This window comes from Sceloporus undulatus, chromosome 2 (genome assembly GCF_019175285.1).
Source record: "Sceloporus undulatus isolate JIND9_A2432 ecotype Alabama chromosome 2, SceUnd_v1.1, whole genome shotgun sequence".
Taxonomy (NCBI): Eukaryota; Metazoa; Chordata; class Lepidosauria; order Squamata; family Phrynosomatidae; genus Sceloporus; species Sceloporus undulatus.
Genome location: NC_056523.1, coordinates 167,836,700 through 167,857,768, shown reverse-complemented (window position 1 = coordinate 167,857,768; position 21,069 = coordinate 167,836,700). Strand labels below are relative to the sequence as shown.

Genomic DNA, 21,069 nt, shown 5'->3' with positions numbered 1-21,069 from the left:
ATGGGAATAGTGAAGTAAACTGACAGCAGTTGGCCCTCCACATTTGCAACTTTGACTATTTGCGGTTTTAATTAATATGTTCTCTCTAAGGATCTCTAGGTCCTCCAGTGCAATTCTACCAGAAGCTGGCCATTGAGTTGTGCTGGACAACCTAGAAGTTCCTAGAGAAAATACTTTTCTTGGCATTTGTAGGTCCTCCAATATGATTCTATGATCAACCTCTGGCAGATGTTGATCACAGAGTTGCACTGGAGGACCTAGAGATTGCTAGAGAGGTGTTCTCTTAGGTAAAAAGTATAGTGGGTTTTTTTATTTGCAGTTTTTCCACATCCATGGGAGTCCTTCACTCCTAACCCCAGTGAATGTGGAGGGACCACCGTAACTGTCTGGATAAAGACTGGGAAGTGCGCTTCCCATTTTAAAATAAATCCATCCCCTTATATTTGAGGCTTTGATTATTTATGGATTTGATTAATATGTTCTCTCTAGGAATCTCTAGATCCTCCAGTGCAACTCTATGGTCAACTTTAACTAAAAGTTGCACTGAAAGACCTGCGATTCCTAGAGAGAACACTCTACTAGGCATTTGTAGCTCCTCGAGTGCAGTTCTATGGTCAAGTGTCTGTTGGAGGTTCATCACAAAGTTGCACTGGAGGACCTAGAGATTCCTAGAGATGTCCTCTCAGGTAAAAACATGGTGTTTTCGTTATTTGTAGTGTTTCCATATTCATGGGGGTCTTGTTCTCCTAACCCTAGTGAATATGGAGGGACAAGTGTAACAGTCTTCTCCATCCTCATGCCTACACTGGACTACAATTCCCATCATCCCCAACTAGCCTGAGCCTCTTAGGTTTTCAATCTTGCAGCCCTATCAGGTGGCAAAGCACTTTCTAAACTGTCAACTTGGACAGTCTTTTCATTGGTCTGCATTTTGCATTCCTGTTGGGCTGTGCCATGCTGGCTGGGGCTTCTGGGCGTTGTAGTTGAAAAGAAGGAAGTTTCCCAGTCCTGATATTAAGTCACTTTTATCAAGTTCATGCTTCCTTATCAATCATATCCCAGGAGGGGGAAAGTGTCACATATCCCTCCCCCCCACAAAAAAATCCCTTTGTTCTCCACATTCTAGAAAATCAGGGAACCTATTTTGGCTGCTAAAATATCTCCTCCAGAGAAAAGAATGACTGGAGAGCTTCATTCAAGTCTTTCCTCAAAGGGCACTCATGCTCCAGAAACCATGAACTGGGCTGGGGCCACTAGAGGGTGGTGGCATGTGTCACAGCTCAAATAAATAAGAGCATAGAAGCATTTGGGGTGCAGAGCTTTATGCTGAAGTATCAGGTGGTTCTTTTTATCAGAGGATGGCAGTGGAGCTAACAAAGGCAGCTGGGCGACACACCTAGAGAAGAGTTAAGTAGCATCAGAATCTGTTTAGCGGTCAGGACTGAAACTGCTGATGCTGCTGAATTCCCCTCGCTAGCAGAAACGGACAAAGGCAGTTAGTTACCTGTGCTGCTCAGGCGACTGGCTGAGAGAACGCCATTTGAATCCGGAGCCCTGAGGGAGCAATAGTAAAAGAGAGGGGAAAAAACCACATAATTAGCCAGGAACAAGGAATGAAACGTGCCTCAAAGCCCTCCCACATACACACCCTCCCACGCACGGGGATTCAATAGGGAGCACAGGGAAACCATTTCATGGTTTTGAAGCCACAGAAATGCCACAGGATAATGGGCTGTGAAACATGCCTGCATATGAAATCCCCCTCACATACTGCCCCTCCTTCCAGTGCTTTCTCTAGCTCTTAAGAAGACTCTGTGGGGTCTTTGTCCTGCTTTCTGGACCCTGTAAATATTCAAGGAGCCCATTTCTGAGTTCTGCATTTTTAAAAAGCAATGTGATAGGCGAGACTGCACTGTTGTGCAAGGCAGACAAAAATAAGGGAGATGGTATAGGAAAAGTACCAAGACAGAGACAGGAAGGCCTGGCTCACATGGCACCTTATCTCTAGGTGATGTCCTATACAGGAACTCTACAAACCCTGCCTATCTTAGTTGTAAGTAAAGACTACACAAGGAACTTCCAATTTGTGCTTTGAACAGCCAAATCAGGCTATACACACACTGTGTCACATTAAGCCGGGGCTTAATAGCTGTGCAAAGGAATGGTTACGAGGAACTTGTGATATATATGAATAGCAATGGGTCCACAGAATTGATAGAACATGTCTAAGCAGAAGTAATTACAGTGGTACCTCGGGATACGAAATACCCAGGTTACGAAATTTTCGGGATACGAAAAAATCCCATAGGAAAACATTGTTCCGGGTTACGAATGTTTTTTCGGGTTACGAAAAAACTTTTGGTGCTTTTTTCGGCTTTTTCGCACGGAATCGCGGCTTTTCCCCATTAGCGCCTATGGCAATTCGGCTTACGAAGGCTTTTCGGGTTACGAACGGTGCCACGGAACGAATTAATTTCGTAACCCGAGGCACCACTGTATCACTAAGTTCAATTATGCTTATTTCTAGGTAAGGCAGGGGTGGGAAACCAGATGTTGGACTGCAACTCCCAGCATTCCTCACCATCAGATACTTTGGCTTAAATCTTCTGGGACTTGCAGTCTGACAACATCTGATAGCCTACATGGCTCCCACACTAGAGGACTGCAGCCTGACAAATGGCTGTGAAGTTCTTATTAATGAGAAATGGGTCTTCTCTTTGAACAAAAAAAAGTCATTTTGTGTTACAACAGCAGTCACAATGCTGACCTAGGAGTTGGGAGATCCAGATTCTAGTTACCACTGAACCATTAAAATCATTGAGGGATCTTGGGCTAGTCACTCTCTCTTAGCCTGGCCCACCTTAAAGGGCTGTTGTGTAATCCACCTTGAACTATGTGGAAGAAAGGTGAGAAATACCAAATAGCAAAATACATGCTCAAGTCCCATTAAATACAATGAGATAGTAAAATGGTGTCCATTACATAAAATGGCAAAATCAAGGTTTGCTATTTGGAATTTATACTTTTTTTTCAATATTTTCAAGCTGTGGACACTTGAATGCATGGATAAAAAAATTGTGGATATGGAAGGCCTACTGTACCTTACTACCATTTTAGCAGAAATCTGCACATTTTAAGGTGGTTTTCCTTGGAACTCTCCCCAGCCTTGTCAACTGTTTCAGACAGTAAGACTACAAACTAGGAGGGGGAAAAAAGAGGGTCTTGTGCCCACCACCAGTTTTGATGTCAAGCATGGAAATGTAAAGTCATATTCTGAACACTGCTGGCTTTTCAAGCTGCATGGCTTGATGCCATGGGGAAATGAAAAATCCTGGGGAGAGAAAGCCTGTTTTATCCCAATGCCCAATTTTTAAATAAAATCCATCATCCTAGCCCCTTCCAAACAAGCCCTTTCATTGTTGGATATCTGAGCAAAAATGGCACACCCAGGGCATGGTGGGAGCTGAGGCTGGGAGGACCAATTAGGCCAATCTAATAGCACAAATATATCCAACCACTCTCAGGAGGTGGGCGGTGGCCTCACATTCATTCCAGTTCACATTTAGCATTAAGAATGTCAGACATCTTGGCAAAGTCGCAAATGGCCCAGCAGTTGGTGAACGACAATGTTCCGCCTTTTATTAAGTTTTCCAAGCTAGGAGAGCGTGCTAACGTCTGTGCCTTTAGTCTCCAGTTGAACTCAGTGTCTCGGGCTGGGGAGCAGCAGGTTTCTATTAAACAGCCACACATGCAATTGGAATTATGTTTGAAGGCAAACATATGTTCGAGCACGGATGCAAATGCCTCAACACGCCAGCCAGGCACAAAGACGCCCTCCTCCTCCTCTTGCCCACTCTCTCACCAGCCTAAAATGACCTCCAGGCTTAGACTCTGTTTTCCACAGAGATGCAACACTTTGGTGGTGTTTCAGACACAATTTTAGAAGTCAAAACTGCAATGAAGTTTTTGGAGTAGTATGGTTTTTTGGGGGGGGGGGTTGAGGGGGGCAGCCAGAGCTTGACAGCAATGCTGGAAAGTTAGGTTCCATCCACACTGCAAAAATAATCCAGTTTAACCATTTTAACTGCCCCAGCTCAGTGCTAGGGAATCCTGGGATGTGTATTTTATTATGGCACTAGAGCTCTCTGACAAAGAAGGCTAAATGTCTCACCAAACTACAATCCCCAGAATTCCCTAGCACTGAGCCAGAGCAGTTAAAGTGGTGTCCAAGTGGATTATTTCAGTTGTGTAGATTGGACCCTAGTTAACTATTGCTGGAAAAACACTGAACCTCTCGATCAGTGAGTCTTCCAGGTATTTTGGACTTTTGGCTCCCAATCCCAGACCCAGGCAAAGATAGCTCCTAAACAGATGAAGGGCTAGAGTTCTGGAATCACTACAGTCTAGACGATTTAGATAACTACTTCCACAAGTCTCACAGCCTCCTTAGTCCCTTGTTCTCCATTTGGGTTTGGTTCCTGGACCCTGTATGGATGTTTAAGTCCCATTAAATACAATGGCCTAGTGAAATGGCATCCGTCATATAAAAAAAGCAAAATCCAAGTTTTGCTTTTTGGAATTTATATATTTTAAAAAAATCTTTTCAAGCCTCACATATGTATGCAGTTGAATTCACAGATAAAGGATCCATGGATATGGAGGGCCAGCTGTGCATGTATATGCGTGGGAAGGAAGTGAAGAAGAAAAAAACCCAGTTACTGATTGTGTACATGTATGTGTGCATGCGTGGATGTAAGAGAAAGAGAAGTTGCGAGAGAGAATATGCCACGTATAGCATCTGAGTAAATAGCAAACCTCTTTGCTGTACAGGGACTGGAGCCAAGTGACCGGATAGTTGTGGCTAAGCGAGTCTTTATCACACCAAGCCCTATGAGGGAAGAACCTCTCAAGAATAAACACACAGTTCTTGGCCAAGAGGCCTTCCTGAATCGGACCAGCAGCACCAATGACAGAAGTTGCTCTACATGCATGACAGCTGGCTCAAAGAGGAGGCCTTGCTTAGGATTATAGCTAAAACTCAATTACTCCTGTTCCCTCCTCCAGCCACCCACCCTCTGCTTCAGGCCCTGGGCCTTAAAAGATGCAAAAGAGCGGTGGTGGGCCTGTAGAGATTGCTGTCTCCAGCAGTAATTAAATACAGGCTCGCAGGCAAACATGTGCTTCCAATAACAAGCTAGAGGTAATGGCAGCAGCCATGAGAACTGGAGATGCCCTCTGGATTGGCGATGGCATACAGGTCTGTCCTACCAAAAGAGTGTGTGCATGTGTGTGTAAGCCTTTAAGTCACATACTGAATGCGTGTGCGAGCATAAAGTCACCTGCCAACTTATGACAACCCCAAGAAGTTCACTGAGTTTTCTTAGGCAAGGACTAGTGAGAGGGGTTTTTGCCAGTTCCTTCCTTCAAAATAGATCCTACAGCAGCTAGTATATTTATTTGCCACCTCTCTCCCATCCCTATCCATCCCTATCAAGGCAGCTCAGAAATGGTATTCATTGGAGGTCTCCCATCCAAGTACTAACCAGGGCTAGCCCTGCTTAGCTGCTGAGATAAAATGGGATCTGGTACCTTTAGGGTGTTTAGTGCATTGTTGTTGTTGTGTGCCTTCAGGTCGTTTCTGACTTACAAAGACCCTATCATGGGGTTTTCTTGGCAAGACCTGTTCAGAGGAGGTTTGCCATTGCCTTCCCTTGAGACTGAGAAAGTGTGCCTAGCTAGGCATAAATAAGGAAAGGGTACTAGAGGGAGAATAAGCCTGAAGATCTGGAGGTGCTAGAGGGAGAATCAACCTGAAGATCACTGCTCTGATAGGAGCTAGGATATATATATACAAGGCAGAAGAGACAGTAAAAGGGGATGCAAATAATGCCAGTGCAGCCATTTTTGATAGTAAAATGAGACTTTGCTGTATCTGTTGTCGGTGACGTCTCCCACACACACCTCTGTGCCTCCACCAACAAACAGTTGGTGGTTCCATAAACAAATGGAGCTTTTCAACTCCTGGCTGAGGGAAAATGAGAAAGGCCCCCCACTTCCTGTTGTTGGTGCTTCTTCAGAGCTTTAGAAAGATCACAGAGCAAAGGCATGGCCAAGGAAAACTGCTCCTGCCAGCACAGAACTTTCTGCGCCTGAAGCAGAGTCCAAATAGTACCCCATTTTCTTCTTTCCCCATTGTGCACTCTCTCTCACACACACACATACACACAGTCCTGCTGAAGAAGATTGCTTTACTCTTAAGGAATGGCTGGGTCAGGACTGCAAGATGTGTGTTGCTGTTGTTGTGGTGTGCCTTTAAATCAGACAAACCCATCATGGTTTGTCTGACTTGAAGGCACACCACAAGACAAAATTTGCATCTGTGTGGGTGCAACATGCCCAAGGTCACCCAGTGGGTTTGCATGGCCAATACAGGATTTGAACCCTGGTCTACAAAACCATAGTCAAATGCTCAAATCACTAAACATACAGGATAAGATGTCATTGTCCTAAGAAAAATCAAGGCCTCCATGCACATTTGCTTCGTGCAGAGCTAAGATATTCAGAACTTGGCAGTTCCTTTTTATTTGGGATTCCCAGACCACCTTCACCACCCCATCATAAGCCTCTTTGCCAAGATCTGAATAATGCAGACCAATGAAAAGACTGTCCAAGTTGACAGTTTAGAAAATGCTTTGCCACCTGATAGGGCTGCAAGATTGAAAACCTGAGAGGCCTCCTGTACCTTGAACAGTACAAAAGACTGAATTCCAGCAGGTCTTGCTGGTCATGCATCCAGGTAACAAGCAACATCAGCTGAAGCTGCCTCTTCTACACACCATTAAAGGTATAGGAGTCCTCTCCAGTTCTCAGTCTAACAGCCCTAACCACTGACGGGGATAGGACAGTGGAGGCAAGACTCACTGGGCCAGAGAACTTCAAGGTGGTCCCACCTAATACAGTGGGCCCTTGGTATCTGCTGGAAGTCCCATATAAGTACAATGGAGTAGTGAAATTGTGTCCATTTGGAATTTATATTTTAATATTTTCAAGCCATGGATGATTGAATCCATGAATACAGAGGGCCAACTCTATTGCAGTAGGTACCCCATTCTTCTTTTCAGAGTCATCTGTAACAGAGTCTTCTGCAATTGGCTCCAAGTAAGAAGACCTCTGTCTCCATCCAATTTACCAAAAGAATAGCAAGGCCCCACTAGACAGCAAGGAGCGATAGGGCTGAGTTCATGGAGGAAGGGGAAATGGGTATTAATGAGAGAGCAGAACCAGGGGTGTGGCTTGATGTAGAGAGCTTGGAACCAGATTATCTAAAGGGCAATATTCCTCCTGTCTAGATGTTGAGATCTTCAGGAAAGGTTCTCTTCTCCTTCTCACCACTCACAGAGATGCAAACAAGAGAGAGCAACCTTCTTGACAACTGCTCCCAAGTTTTGGAACTACTTTCCTAGAGAGGCCAGACTAATGCTCCATCACATCCTTCCAGCAGCCGGTGAAGAAGGGTTTTGCGATAGTGTATGTTGTTATTTTAAAAGTAATTAGCCAATTTATAAAACATTAACAACCTTAATTTAAAAAACCAAGATGAAAGGGGACACCTACAAAAGATGGAAGCAGTGGCTGACATGTTCATGAATTGTTGTGTGCCTTCAAGTTGTTTCTGACTTATGGGAACCCTAAACCTATAATGGGCTTTTCTTGGCAAGATTTGTTCAGAGGTGGTTTGCCATTGGCTTCCCCAGAGGCTGAGAACATGTGACTTGACCAAGGTCACCCACTGGGTTTCATGAACAAACTGGGAATTGAATCCTGGTCTCCAAAGTTGCAGTGAAACACTCAAGTACACCACACTGGCTCTCGGGTTCACGAATTACAGTGGTGTAATTGTGCCATCACAACTCACTTTTATGGTCACTGCATAGATTGAAATTCTGATCCAACGTTTGCCAAAAATCACCACCACAACCAACTCACCATATAAGCATTGTGTCCTCCCCACACCAACACATCTATTGCCATGTTGTTAGAAAGTAGGGGAATGTGTGCAGATGCATCCTGATATCTTCCTGTACACAGATGTGCTGCAAGGATGTCATCTGCAGAGAGCTTGCAAGGACCGCTGAAGATCTTATATGCTCATCGCAACATGCCTATGTACGAAAATAAGTGGATGTGTCCTTGCTCATGGCATTCCTCTTCAGCAAAATGGAAATGGCTGAGTTTGGGAGACTTGTCCTGCTTGCAAGGTGAGGCTTAAGGAGCAGCATCAGGAAATGTAGCTATGGAGACATAGCCATCTGATTAGTGTTTCCTGATGCAGGAACTCAACCAATAGATGAAAAATAAAACTTGCTGCTCATGAAGCATCCATCCCTTTTTTGCGGATAGTATTTCCAGGTTTTCAAAACAGCAGTAAAGGACAGTTCAAATTCATGACATGCTGGGTTAATCGAGAAGTAGCTAATAACAACTTTGTGTTCTCCCCAAATACCAACTGAAAAGTATTGATTCCAGTAAACTTAGCCATGTATTTCTCTGCAAAACTAGCATTATCCACATTACAAATTACATTTGCCATTGACTTCTTCTGAAGATGAACAAGTATGACTTTAAATTAATTTGCATTACAAAGATGCCAATATAGAGCTGTAGGCAGATGTAGGGAAAGGGATGCATGTTGGGTGGTCTTGTCCAGTGGCGGCAAATTTCTGGGGAAAGATGGGAAATATGCCAGATAATCAAACACAATTTAGTTCTAAACCTAGAACTTCCTCTTTTGAATGTATTTATAGGTGGAAACAAAGCTGGCCTTCATAAGGAATTGACTGTTTGTTTGTTTTTATAAACAGCAGCAAGAATAGAAGTTTGGAAGGTTAAGATCCAAATTTATATTAACTTCTGTTATGCAAGAGCATCAATGTTAGCTTTTGATGAAAAATTAATGCATCAAGTGAGAGAAAGTAGAAACCAAATTTTATTAACACCTGATCTGTCTTTATTCAATTTATTTAAAGTAGCACCAACCTAAGTACGAAACCACCTGGGACACATTTGAATGTCTGGCAAAATCTTATCTGGTAATTAGTTCATTGAAACTAGATATGAAAATCTGGGTGGGTAGAGCAGGCACAAGAGTGATCCTTGAAACTATTATTAGATCATGTATGGCCTAGATAACCTAAAGGCACCTGATCCTATCAGATCTTGGAAGTTGAGCAGGGTTAACCCTGCTTAATACTTAGGTGGGAGACCACCTATGAATACAAAGTGCTGTAGGCTATATTGCTGAGGGAAGGAACCGGCAAAACCACCTCTGAATATTCCTTGCCCAAGAAAACCTTGTGAAATTCTTGCGGTCGCCATAAGTCAACTGGCGACTTGAAGGGTCATACACATAAATAAATGCCCTTCAGAGTACTGTGCTAGAGTTAAACATTATACTTTCACCAGAAGTTGTTGTTGCTATTTTATAAACAGTTTTTCCACATCATCTTCCAGATATTGTAATTTTATTTCTTAATGAAAATATATTTTGAGAAAGGTAATGACAGCATGCTCTCAATCTCTCTTCAAGACTGCATAACCCTTGTGACTGCAACCTTGTAGTTGCTCTGCTCTAAGTCACCTAGTCATCCCTGACCGCCACCAGAGGCCAGGATTTCCAGCTACAATGGCTCTCTTGGTCTTAAGTCTTTAGAATTCATTGTTGTCCATAGTCAACAGCTTATTATCTCCCGATGTCCGTTGTGTGTCTCCAAGTCATTTTGAATTTATGGAACTCCTAAGGCAAACCTATTATAGGGTTTTCTTGGCATGTTTCTCCAGAAGGGGGTTGCCACTGCCATCTTCTGATAAAATAAAAATAAAATAAAATTTTAATTTCTATCCCGCTTTTTGCCAAGCAATCAAAGCGGCATACAGCAAGTTAAAATACAACTATATATACACAGTACCCCACCTTAAAACAAGATTAAACAATATATGATTAAAAACCAACTAATCCAAACAAACAAACAAAAAATCATCATGGGCAGAGTCACTAGATGGAAAGTCTTGTCCGTGGCTGAGTATTTTATTCCGGGAAGGCCTGATGCCCTTACTCAAACAATCTTCCACATTTAGCCTATGTTGGCAGGACAGGGCTGGGGAAGGTGTGACTCTCCAGAAACTGGGCTGCAACTCCCACAATTCCTCACTGATGGAAGATGCAGTCTGGAATGCCATATATCCCCCTGCTCTGCAGAAAATGTTACCTACTCTGGATGGAAGAGTGATGTACTCCCCTGAGGGTCAGTTCTGACACAAGCACGACTCACTTATCCAAAACTGGAGGGATATGAATACAGAGGGATGCCATAATCTGAATTGACCTCGGAAGACAACCGGTGGTCTATTCATCCAAATTCACCACAGGACTACAAAGCCAGGATTTTTTGTTTTAATGACAAAGACATTAGGAAATGGGAAAGGTCTGAGAATTCCTTTGGAAACAGGGGGAAAAAAACACTTTAAAAGCATTTCATCAGTGGCAAATTAGAAAAGGAAACAAATACCAAAATATAGTTATTTTCCCAACCTCAGCTTTTGATGCCCGCAGGGGAGACATTGTTTTGGAACAACTCTGCCAATCCAGCTAAGGAGTTGGGCACATGACACCGTCCCTTGTACAATTGTTCTGCTTCTTTACGCTTATGTCACTTCTGTTCTTAACCACGGTGATGTCACGGTAGCCAAGGTGCTTGGAGCACAGACGTCACTTCGCCACAGCCGTCCGGCACCCCTCTGTCTCCCCCCTCTTCCTCTCCCCACAGGAAAGGTAAACCAACTCCATTCAACCTGGCAAAGGGACCTTGTGTGTGTAGCCAGTGGCTGGGACTCAACATTGTTTGCAAGAGGTCACAGCAGACAAAGCTCCTTTCAGCAGCTGTTATCTCTGCATGCAGTAGCAGGCTGCCATAGCCACAGGAGGCTATTATGGGATGTGGAGAACGGCACAGGAAATGAGTCCTTGGTTTTTTCCCCTCTAACAGTTGCCGGCACAAACACAACTTCAGTTCAGCAGCTGAGCGGCAGCTCCCATTAGAGGCTCCATTGTTCCCAAGGCCGAGGAAAGTTGTCCTGGCAAGTCTTTCACCTTGGAGTTCTTAAAAACAACACATTGTCTTGCTTTTAAGGAGAACTCCCAACAAAAAGGGTTGTTGTTATTATGTGCCTCCAAGTTGTTTCTGACTTATAGCGGCCCTCAGGTGGACCTGTCATGAGGGTTTCTTGGCAAGTTTCTTTGGGGGGGGGGATTGCCATTGCCATCCTCTGAGGCTGAGGGAGTGTAACCCTTTGACAAGGTTGGCAAGTCGTGTCCAAATGTAGGGGGCTATGCTTATTTCTGTTACTAAGCCAAAGAGCCAGCATTATCCCAAGATGACTCCATGGTCATGTGGCCAGCATGACTGCACAGAACGCTGTTACCTTCCCACTGAAGTGGTACCTATTTATCTACTTGCACTTTTACATGCTTTCAAACTGCTAGCTTGGCAGAAGCTGGAACTAGTGACATGAGTTCACTCCGTCACATGGCATTTGGGTCTCGAACTACTGACCTGCCAATCTTGTAATTGTCAGTCAGCGTCTTAACCACTGAGCCACCATGAGAGAGAGTGTACATCGCCAATATTTTCTCCTAGGACTATCTGTTTAGATTAGTAGCAGGTAACTGGTGTCTCTCTGGTGACTACCGGAATGCCAGTATTATCATCCCTCACAAATGGCTATAGTGGTGAGAACTGTAGTCAACATCTAAATGAGTGAACCAACTAAATGAGTGAACCATCACCTGAATTAAAGCTGAGAGGGAACATGCAGACATTCATAGCTGGTGGGGGAGTTCCCAGGTGATCTTTTCAGGGGTATTTGTACACAGGAGAACTCAGAAGATTGGAAATGGGTAGGGCTTCTATGAAAGAACTAGAAAAGATCCTAAATAGTAAAGTATACAACTGAGCACTAAAGTAACATTTATCCAAACCATTGTTTCCCCCATCACTGTGGATATGCGAGTGCTGGACAGCGAAAAAGTGGATAAGAAGAAAATAAATTCATTTGAGATGTGGTGCTGGAGAAGAGTGCTGAGGATACCGTGGACAACCAAAAAGACAATGGGTCCCAGAGCAGATCACACCAGAAATTTCCCTGGAAGCTAAGATGATCAAACTGAGGCTGCTGTACTTCGGACACATCATGAGAAGGCACAACTCATTAGAAAAGTCAATAATGCTAGGAAAGGTGAAGTAGAAAGAGAAGATGACTGCATGCAAGATGGATGGACTCAATCAAGGAAGATGTAGACATAAAGTTACAGGATCTAAACAGAGCAGTGGAGGACACAGAATCTTGGAGGTGTTTCATCCACAGGGTCACCATGAGTCAGGGACAACTCAAAGGCAGTGAACAACAAAATAGCTATCCAGAGAGTCAGTGGGGTAAAATGGTTTGAGTGCTGGACTAGGAGTCTGAGAGACCAGAGTTTGAATCTCTGCTGTGCCATGGAGGCAAGTCACAGTCTCTCAGCTACAGAGGAAGGCAATGACAATTCCATCTTTGAAAAAATTTGGCCAAGAAAACCATGCTAGGGTCACCGCCTGTCAGAGGTGACTTGAAGGCACATAGCAACAACAACTAGATAGCCACCTATTCCTACTTCAAAGGAAATGTTGCTGAGATGCTGCAAAATGAGAGGGATGGGCAACAGTATTGACAAAGGAGCAGTTGGACATTGGTTCAACAGTGCAACATGGAGGCAGGAAGAGAGAAGACTTAATGAAGAGTCCAACTGCATTTCTAATTACTTTAATGTTTAAAAATACATAGAGTGAGGAACGGGGTGTTCCTGGAAATTTATAGGAGGGGAAAGGGGGCGGGGAGGAAAAGGAAGCACACCCTTTGTAACCTGTATGGTACATGCCCACCTCAGTGCTTGGACCTTAAGGGCCACATGGCAATGGGCAAGAGGAGGAATAGCAATGAAAAGGATGAGTTTTGAGGGAGGTTCCAAAGCAGTGATTCCTAAACTTTGGTCTTCCAGGCGTTTTGGACTTCATCTCCCAGAAGCTCAAGCCAGCTTGGTCAATAGTCAGTAATTCTGGGAGCTGAAGTCACAAAACATCTGGAGGACCAATGTTTGGTAACCACTGTAGGATACAAGAGAAGTGGCATCATTCTGGGGGGTGGCTCCAAGCATATTGGGAAGCCAGGGAGAAACGGCTTCCTAGAAGGAATTTAGTGGGGAACAGCTGGAGCAGAAAGGGTTACAGGCAGAGATGTAGCAGAGTATGAGGGCAAAAAGATGGGAAAGGGACTAGTTAGGTATCAGTCACACAACCCTGGACAGTTACCACCAAACTGAGGACACACCTTGCGTGCTTCTAATCCAGGTCACATACTGTGCAAGGAGAAAAGGAAGATGCTAGGGTTTGATTAGTGGTGTTGACACAATAGGGGTGTTAGCTGGGTACACCGTAGCCTGCATCAGTCAATTTACTGTCACACAAGACACAATAAATAAATAAATGAAAATTAAAAAATTTCAGTAAGGCCTTTGACAAGGTTTCCCATGACATTCTTGCAAACAAGCTTGTAAAATGTGGGCTAGACAAAGTACAGTAACTGTTACATTTGTAATTTGTTTTTGTAACTGGATTTGTAATTGGTTGACCGGCCGAACCCAAAGGGTGCTCAACAATGGCTCTTTTTCATCCTGGAGAGAAGTGACCAGTGGGGTCCCACAGGGCTCTGTCCTGGGCCCAGTGTTATTCAACATCTTTATCAATGACCTGGATGACAGAATTGGGAGCATACTTATCAAATTTGCAGATGACACCAAATTAGGAGGAATAGCTAATACTCCAGAGGACAGGATCAACATTCAAAATGATCTGAATAGACTAGAAAGCTGGGCCAAAGCTAACAAAATGAAATTCAACACAGAGAAATGTAAGATATTGCACTTAGGGCGGAAAAATAAAATGCACAGATATAGGATGGGGGACACCTGGCTGAATGAAACTACATGTGAAAGGGATCTGGGAGTCCAAGTAGACCACAAGTTGAACATGAGTCAACAGTGCGATGCGGCAGCTAAAAAGGCCAATGCAATTTTAGGCTGCATCAATAAAAGTATAGTGTCTAGATCAAGGGAAGTAATAGTGCCACTATATTCTGCTCTGGTCAGGCCCCACCTGGAATATTGTGTCCAGTTCTGGGCACCACAATTCAAAAAGGACATTGAGAAACTGGAGCCATGTGTCCAAAGGAGGGAGACTAAAATGGTGAAAGGTCTGGAAACCATGCCCTATGAGGAACGACTCAGGGAGCTGGGGATGTTTAGCCTGGAGAAGAGAAGGTTAAGAGGTGATATGATAGCCCTGTTTAAATATTTGAAAGGATGTCATATTGAGGAGGGAGCAAGCTTGTTTTCTGCTGCTCCAGAGAACAGGACCCGGAACAATGGATGCAAACTGCAGGAAAAGAGATTCCACCTCAACATTAGGAGGAACTTCCTGACAGTAAGGGCTGTTCGACAATGGAACACACTCCCTTGGAGTGTAGTGGAGTCTCCTTCCTTGGAGGTCTTTTAGCAGAGGCTAGATAGCCTCTGCTGGGGATGCTTTGATTTGAATTTCCTGCATGGTGGGGGATTGGACTGGATGGCCCGTGTGGTCTCTTCCAACTCTATGATTCTATGAAACTTAGTGGGACACTAAGGATGGAAAGGGAAAACAGATTCATTTTGTAGCAATAATATACAGTGGACCCTTGTTATATGCTGGTGTTTGGTTCCAAGATCCCCCGTAGATAACACAACCCCTTATCACAGGCCACATATGCTGGGGCTGATGGGAGGTTGAACCTAAAACGTTTGGTTAGTCCAATGGAGTCCTCTGTTCAAGCTCTCAAGTTACCTTTGAATTTGCTGCAGGAGTACAACCCATCTAATAGCTCCCCACAGGCATTTAGAGACATCCTGGATGTTTCAGAAAAACACCTTCTCTTCCAAGGAGAGCCTCCTGAAGCATCCTTGGCACCTGTTGAAGCCCCATTTCACTTGCTGACATGTACTTCATTCTAGGAATAACTCTCTCCTATACTCAGCTGCAGAGAATATAGGAGCTCTCCTCCAGCACATTCTAGGCTAGAAGAAACCATCTCATGGGACACAGACAGGGAAGAAATGGGGACTACAATGCCCCCTGAATAAAAACAGCACATGCATCCCCACTACATCAAGGCAGTTGACAGCAGCCCATGAAAAGTAGGAAGACAAAAACTGTTAATGAGCAAAAAATGGAACCCCTGATTATGAAAAGGGGGAGTCATAAAAGCAAGCAGTGCTTGGTAAGCAATCTTCTACAACTCCCACAATGACTTAATATTGATGAAATCGGTAAAGGATGGTTGGATCAAGAGACAATCAAGAGGATTAGTTTTATTGATGAAGGGAGAGCAGGGATGGCAAGAGAAGTATCCATATAGATGGCTGGCTGAATAAATTACAAGCAAGCTGAAATTTGGAACAAGGGGTCTGAAGACTAGAAGGTGCAAAAGCTACTTGTATGGATGACAGTTCCCAGAATCCTCCAGCTACCACGGCAAGCAACCTGCTGGTTGGGGAATTCTGGGTGCTTCAATAAAAAAAGAAAAGAAAAAGGAACTTTTCCACACTCTGGTGTCCATATAGTCCTGTTCATGGTGGTAACATGGGATCAGCACAGAATCTATTGTCAGCTATGGTTCTATTGTGCCTTTGTTCCTCCTTTCTCAGAAAAGATGGCCTGTCACATGTACACACTCTGCCAAGGGCCATGCAAATGAAGTTTTGCAATTTGGTGTTAAAACATTGCCATTTGAAACGATCTGAGACACAACGCAGAACTACAAGCACTAACCTGAAATGTGGAAGGAACAAGGGAAGGAAATTTACCAAAGACTGCCACTCCAGTGTTACACCCCAGTGTTACACTCATTTATTAAGAGTTAAGTCTCAAAGATTACTTCCTAGAAAGCATAGTCAAGACTCCCAGGATTATAAAATAAAGTCCCTGCCAGTTCAGGAAGGGAAAAAACCCTTTTCATTCTTGAGACTTTAACTGTAAGCATTGCAAAGAGGCTAGAAAAGTTAGATTTTGAGACCCGGCATTGGTCATTCTAGTTGGGGACTCTGGGAGATGTAGTCAAAAAGAGTAATTTTGCCCAACTCTGCATCCAAGTACACTGCCCCTTGCCCCCAGGAGATTTCTGGTCAGCTTTCCCAGAAGCACTAAGTCCTATAAAGAAACAAGTTTAGCAGCAATTCAAGTTGAAAGTATAGAAGGCAACAGCACTTTCCAGGGAATCCAAAGATGTATCCAGAACAAGGATTCTGGAAGGAAACCAATAATAATAATAAGATTTATTTATAGCCTGCCTTTTCACAAGGTATCAAGGTGGGTTACAACATCCTAAAAAGCACTGGTGCATGCAAATACAATTATGTCTTCTCTAAGAAAATGAGCATCCAGTGCAAAGAAGGGAAAATCCCCCAAACTCTAACCAGTTTTAAACCTGATCCCTGTATTTTAAGTTAAAACACTGCCCAGTCCTTTGTATGTTTACCCAAAACGAAATCCCAGAGAAAACTGCACAGCCCAGCAGCCTTAGATAGGTCTGTTTCTGGACTCTCCACTCCACCTGAGGCAGCGCATGCTACCAGCTTTCTTTCTTTCTTTCTTTCAGTCACAAAGGTGCTATAAGATAAGGTTTTCTAGACCAACATGGCCTTTGTCTTTGAATTCTATCTCTCCTAAAATTCATTTACAGACAGGTAGAACTGGAAGAAGAAATATGCTAGACTCTTTGGTCCTACATTTTACCACCACTAGATTGTGGCCCCAAGAACTCTGAAATTGAATCTGGTGTTTAAATGGGAAAGGTTCAATGTAGGGTCCCCCCCACTTTTCGCTTGGGACTAGTTCCTTACTAGCAACAGAGATGGTGATGCCATGTGCCCTTCCTAACAAAGCCTGCCTTGCACCAACACTGAGAAATTGGGGAGGCCAAGATCTATATTTTCACAGTGACAGAGGAGCATGCTTTGACTATTTCGTTATTCATCAGTAAGTCTCCAAGGGGCTATAAGATGCTTTTGTTGTATACTGATTTCACAAACTAAGACTGCAAGCCCCTTGCTAAGGGTAAAGGGGGCTTTCGTGAATCACGGCAGAAACGGTCCCCCAGCCTTTGGGGTGAATAATCATCTTGCTTGGGGTGCCACTTGCAAACACAAATGGCCCTTCCGGCCCAAGGCAGAGAAACACTTTTTAGTGTCAAGCTGACCCTCAGAAGACACACAGAAACATTGAAGGCGCCTTTATATCAAAACCAGAGCAGCTTAAGAATAGCATTTTGCCCAGTTGTTTCCTGGCTTTCTACTTCTCTTCTGGCAAAAGGAAAGGCTGAGCGGCTTTACAAATAATAACCTCCAAATAACAAGTGGTCTCTCTCCTCTATGTAAGACTAGACACCACAGGCAATGAAGGCCCTTTGGGTCACTTTAGTTAAAACCAGAGCTTGGAAAAGTTGCCCATTGGGACCACCACAATCCCCCCCCCTTTCAGAACAGCAAGGTGAGTGGCTTTGCTGGTTGCGGGATGATGGGAGTTGTGATCCCAAAAGAAAAAGAAGCAGCTCTGGTTAAGAAGAGAGCTTAGGGGCACTAAGATCAGAACCAAAGTAAGCACTCCCTTCCCCAACTGGGCATCCTCCACAGAGGTTGAAACTATATATCCCATCATCCCCAGCCAGGGTGGCCAGATGTCCTACCGCAAAGCACCGTGGAATGTAGGGCATTCACGAAAAATGTAGGACGTGACCAAATAAAAGCTCAAATCACTGATATACATGGAAATTCCTGCTTCTTAGTCATGCTCCGAATGGAGAACCTTTTGGATTTCCTCCTGGACAGAGGACCGAAATGTAGGACGTGTCCTGGAAAAGGAGGACGCCCGGTCAGCCTGTTGGGTAGTCCAAGGTCCAAAACACACTGCAGAAATAATCCGGCTTGAGACTGCTTTAAGTGCCCTGGCTCAATGCTAGGGAATTCTGGGAAGTGTAGATACCTCTTTGACAGAGGAGACCTGGTGGAACTACAGATCCCAGGAGCTCCAGGCGGTGCCCATTCACAACCCACACATCCCCTCCTCACTCACCCGCCTGGCCCTGGGCAAGGTGCCCCCCGAGGCCGCCAGCGCCTTCTCCAGCTCCACCTCCGAGGCTCGGCTCCCATCCGCTGCCATCGCCAGGGCCGCCTCGGCCTCTTGCTGCCCGGGCCGGAGCCGCCGGAGCCTCCTCAGGGTCATGGCCGAGGGAGGGAGACCGCAGGAAAAGGGGCATCCACTCGCTCGCCCGACCGCCCCAGAGCTATATGGAGGGAGGAGGTGCTGGCCACGCCCCCAGATGTGGCCACGCCCCTCCGCTCTGCTTCTTGTGAAGGAGTCTCAAGAGCCACGCTCTTGGAGCCGACCACGCCCCCTTGCGAAGCCACGCCCACCCTCTTTTTCTTGTGAAGGAGCTTCAGAGGAGCCACACTCCACGAACCGGACGCGCCCCCTTGCGAGGCCCCGCCCCCGCTTCTTATTCAGGGGCCTCAGAGGAGCCACAAGCCCCGCCCCTCCTTTATTTTATTGAAATATTTTTGTTTGGGCTTTTCTCCCTTCCTTCCTTCGGCTGAGAGTGTTTTATTAATTAATTAATATAATTAATTTTGTTTGACCTGCCCAATGGGTTTCGGCGAACTAACTGGGAATCGAACCTGAGTCTCCAGAGGTCACAGTCCAACGTTCCAACCGCTACGCTAGGGAGGATCCAGGGTCGCCTCACAGATTCCCGACTCTCTCTAGGTAATCCCCGCCCCTTCTCAGAAAACTCCGCCCCTTTCACCAAGCCGACCACGCCCCCTTGTCCAGGATGGGCCACGCCCTCGCCGCCCAGGTCTCTACGTGCCTCTTGCAGAGGATGCTTCAGAGTGGCCCTGCTGCATGAAAGCAAGGAAGGTCTGCGTGCATTTTGCTGCTTCCTGTGTAGAGCCAGTGTGGTGTAGTGGTTTGAGCATGGATCTAGGAGTTTTGGGTTCCATTCCTGGCAGGAGCATAAAGACCCACTGGGTGACCTTGGGCAAGTCACACTCTCTCAGCCTCAGAGGATAGCCATGGCAAACTTCCTCTGCAAGGAAACCTTATGATGATAAGGTCACCTTGTTGTGGTATGCCTTCAAGTCTTATGGTGGATCTGTCACAAGGTTTGCTTAGCAAGATTTGTTCTGAGGAGGTTAGCCTTCTGAGGCTGAGAGAGTGTGATTTGCCCAAGGTCTTTGCTGTTCGTGGGCCTTCAAGTCATTTCCAATTTATGGAAACCCCAAAGTGAACTTATTATGGAGTTTTCTTGGCAAGGTTTGTTCAGAGGGGGTTTGCCATTGTCATCCTCTGAGGCTGAGAGAGTGTGACTGGCACAAGGTCACCCAGTGGGTTTCCATGGCTGAGCTGGGAATCGGTCCCTGGCCTCCAGAGTCATACGCCAACACTCAAGCCACTATGCCACCCTGTCTGTAGGGTTGCTGTAAGTCTGAAATGACTTAGAGGCAACAACATGGACCAAAACTTTAGTTTATGGCTGCATCCGCATTGCAGAAATAATCCGGTTTGACACAACTTTAAAGGCCATGACTCCATGCTATGGAATTGTGGGCATGGAAGTTGGCTTTGGCACTAGAGCAGACCTCTAAAAGGACCTTGAGAGGAGAGCGGAGCTTGGGTGCCACAAGAAACTCCCAAGCCCAGAATTCCATAGCATGGAACCATTGCCCTTAAAATGGTGTCAAACTGGATTATTTCTGCAGTGCGGATGAAGCCTTGGAGTGGGCCAAAGGTGGGTAGGGAATGGCAGCAAGGAAGTGGCGTGGCAGGCAGTGGGGGTGCCCTCTGTTGTCTCCCCATTGTCTCTCAAAGCTGGGAAAGTGGAGGGCCAAGTTTTGGAGGCAGGATCCCCATCCAATGCTTCATTATTGGAAACCAAAGGTCTGCAATGACCCACAAACACCGTCTCTATCCAGAGTGACCAGATGTCCTCACCACCAAGGAGGACATGACCAAAGAAAAGCTAAAAAACACTCATATAAAAATGTTGTCCTGCTTCTTAGTCATGCTCAGAATGGAGGACATTTTGGAATTCCTCCTACTGGACAGGTTGGAATGGAGGACACGTCCTGGAAAAGGAGGATATGCTTGGGCATCCTGCTCACATTGCGCCACCGCCAACCCATATTGTTGTTGTTGTTGCTGTTGTGTGCCTTCTAGTTGTTTCCAACTAATGGCGACCCCATCCTGGGGGTTTCTTGACAAGATTTGTTCAGAGTGGGTTTGCTGTTGATAGTTTTCTTCTGGAGCTGAGAGAGTGTGACTTGCCCCAAGTCATCCCTATTAGTTTGCAGCAAACAATGAGGGCATGCTCCATGTTGTACCCTTCCTTCTCTTCATGAGGAGTTGGGGAAGGAAGAGGAAGCAGAGAAAGGGACCTGCTCACTCTTGATGTATTCATTGCAAGCTCAAGAAATCTCTCCTGTGAAACACAAATGCAGTTAAAAGAGGACCTGGGACTGCAAATCTAGGCAGGAGAGTGTGTGTGTAGGATAGCAAAAACAATACAGGTGAATGAGAGGTTTAAAAATACACACACACACACACACACACACACACACACAGACCAGTGACTGCAAGCATTACGTCTGTATACACCCCCACCCCAGTCATTCATAGATCTATATACGTGTAATGAATGTGAGTTGCATATATAATGTGTGCATTTTCCACCCACTTTGTCATCAGTATGGCTTTACAGTATTTGGCTAGAAAATATGAAATATAAATGTGGTGCAGTAGCACCCTCTGCTGACACCAAATCTAAATGTCAGGAAAAATATTTCCCAATACAATATTTCCCTTGGTATCTAGGGTTTGGTTCCAGCACACACACATC

The 21,069-nt window shown here is 45.0% G+C and overlaps 1 protein-coding gene across 2 annotated transcripts in view; it reads right to left on the bottom strand.

Moving 5' to 3' along the window:
* The window catches only part of TAMALIN (trafficking regulator and scaffold protein tamalin), a 35,004-nt gene extending 16,452 nt beyond the window's left edge, over positions 1-18,552 (bottom strand). The window contains exons 1-2 of one of the 2 annotated variants that reach the window (XM_042451312.1): positions 18,249-18,552; positions 1,505-1,554 (exon numbers count right to left, since the gene is read on the bottom strand). In XM_042451312.1, the coding sequence (XP_042307246.1) occupies positions 1,505-1,554; positions 18,249-18,398 (200 nt within the window). In that variant the 5' untranslated portion in view covers positions 18,399-18,552. Of the gene's footprint in view, positions 1-1,504; positions 1,555-6,699; positions 6,906-18,248 lie in introns of those variants that run through there. The other variant, XM_042451313.1, reaches the window with a different exon arrangement.
* Between the last annotated feature and the right edge of the window lie 2,517 nt (positions 18,553-21,069).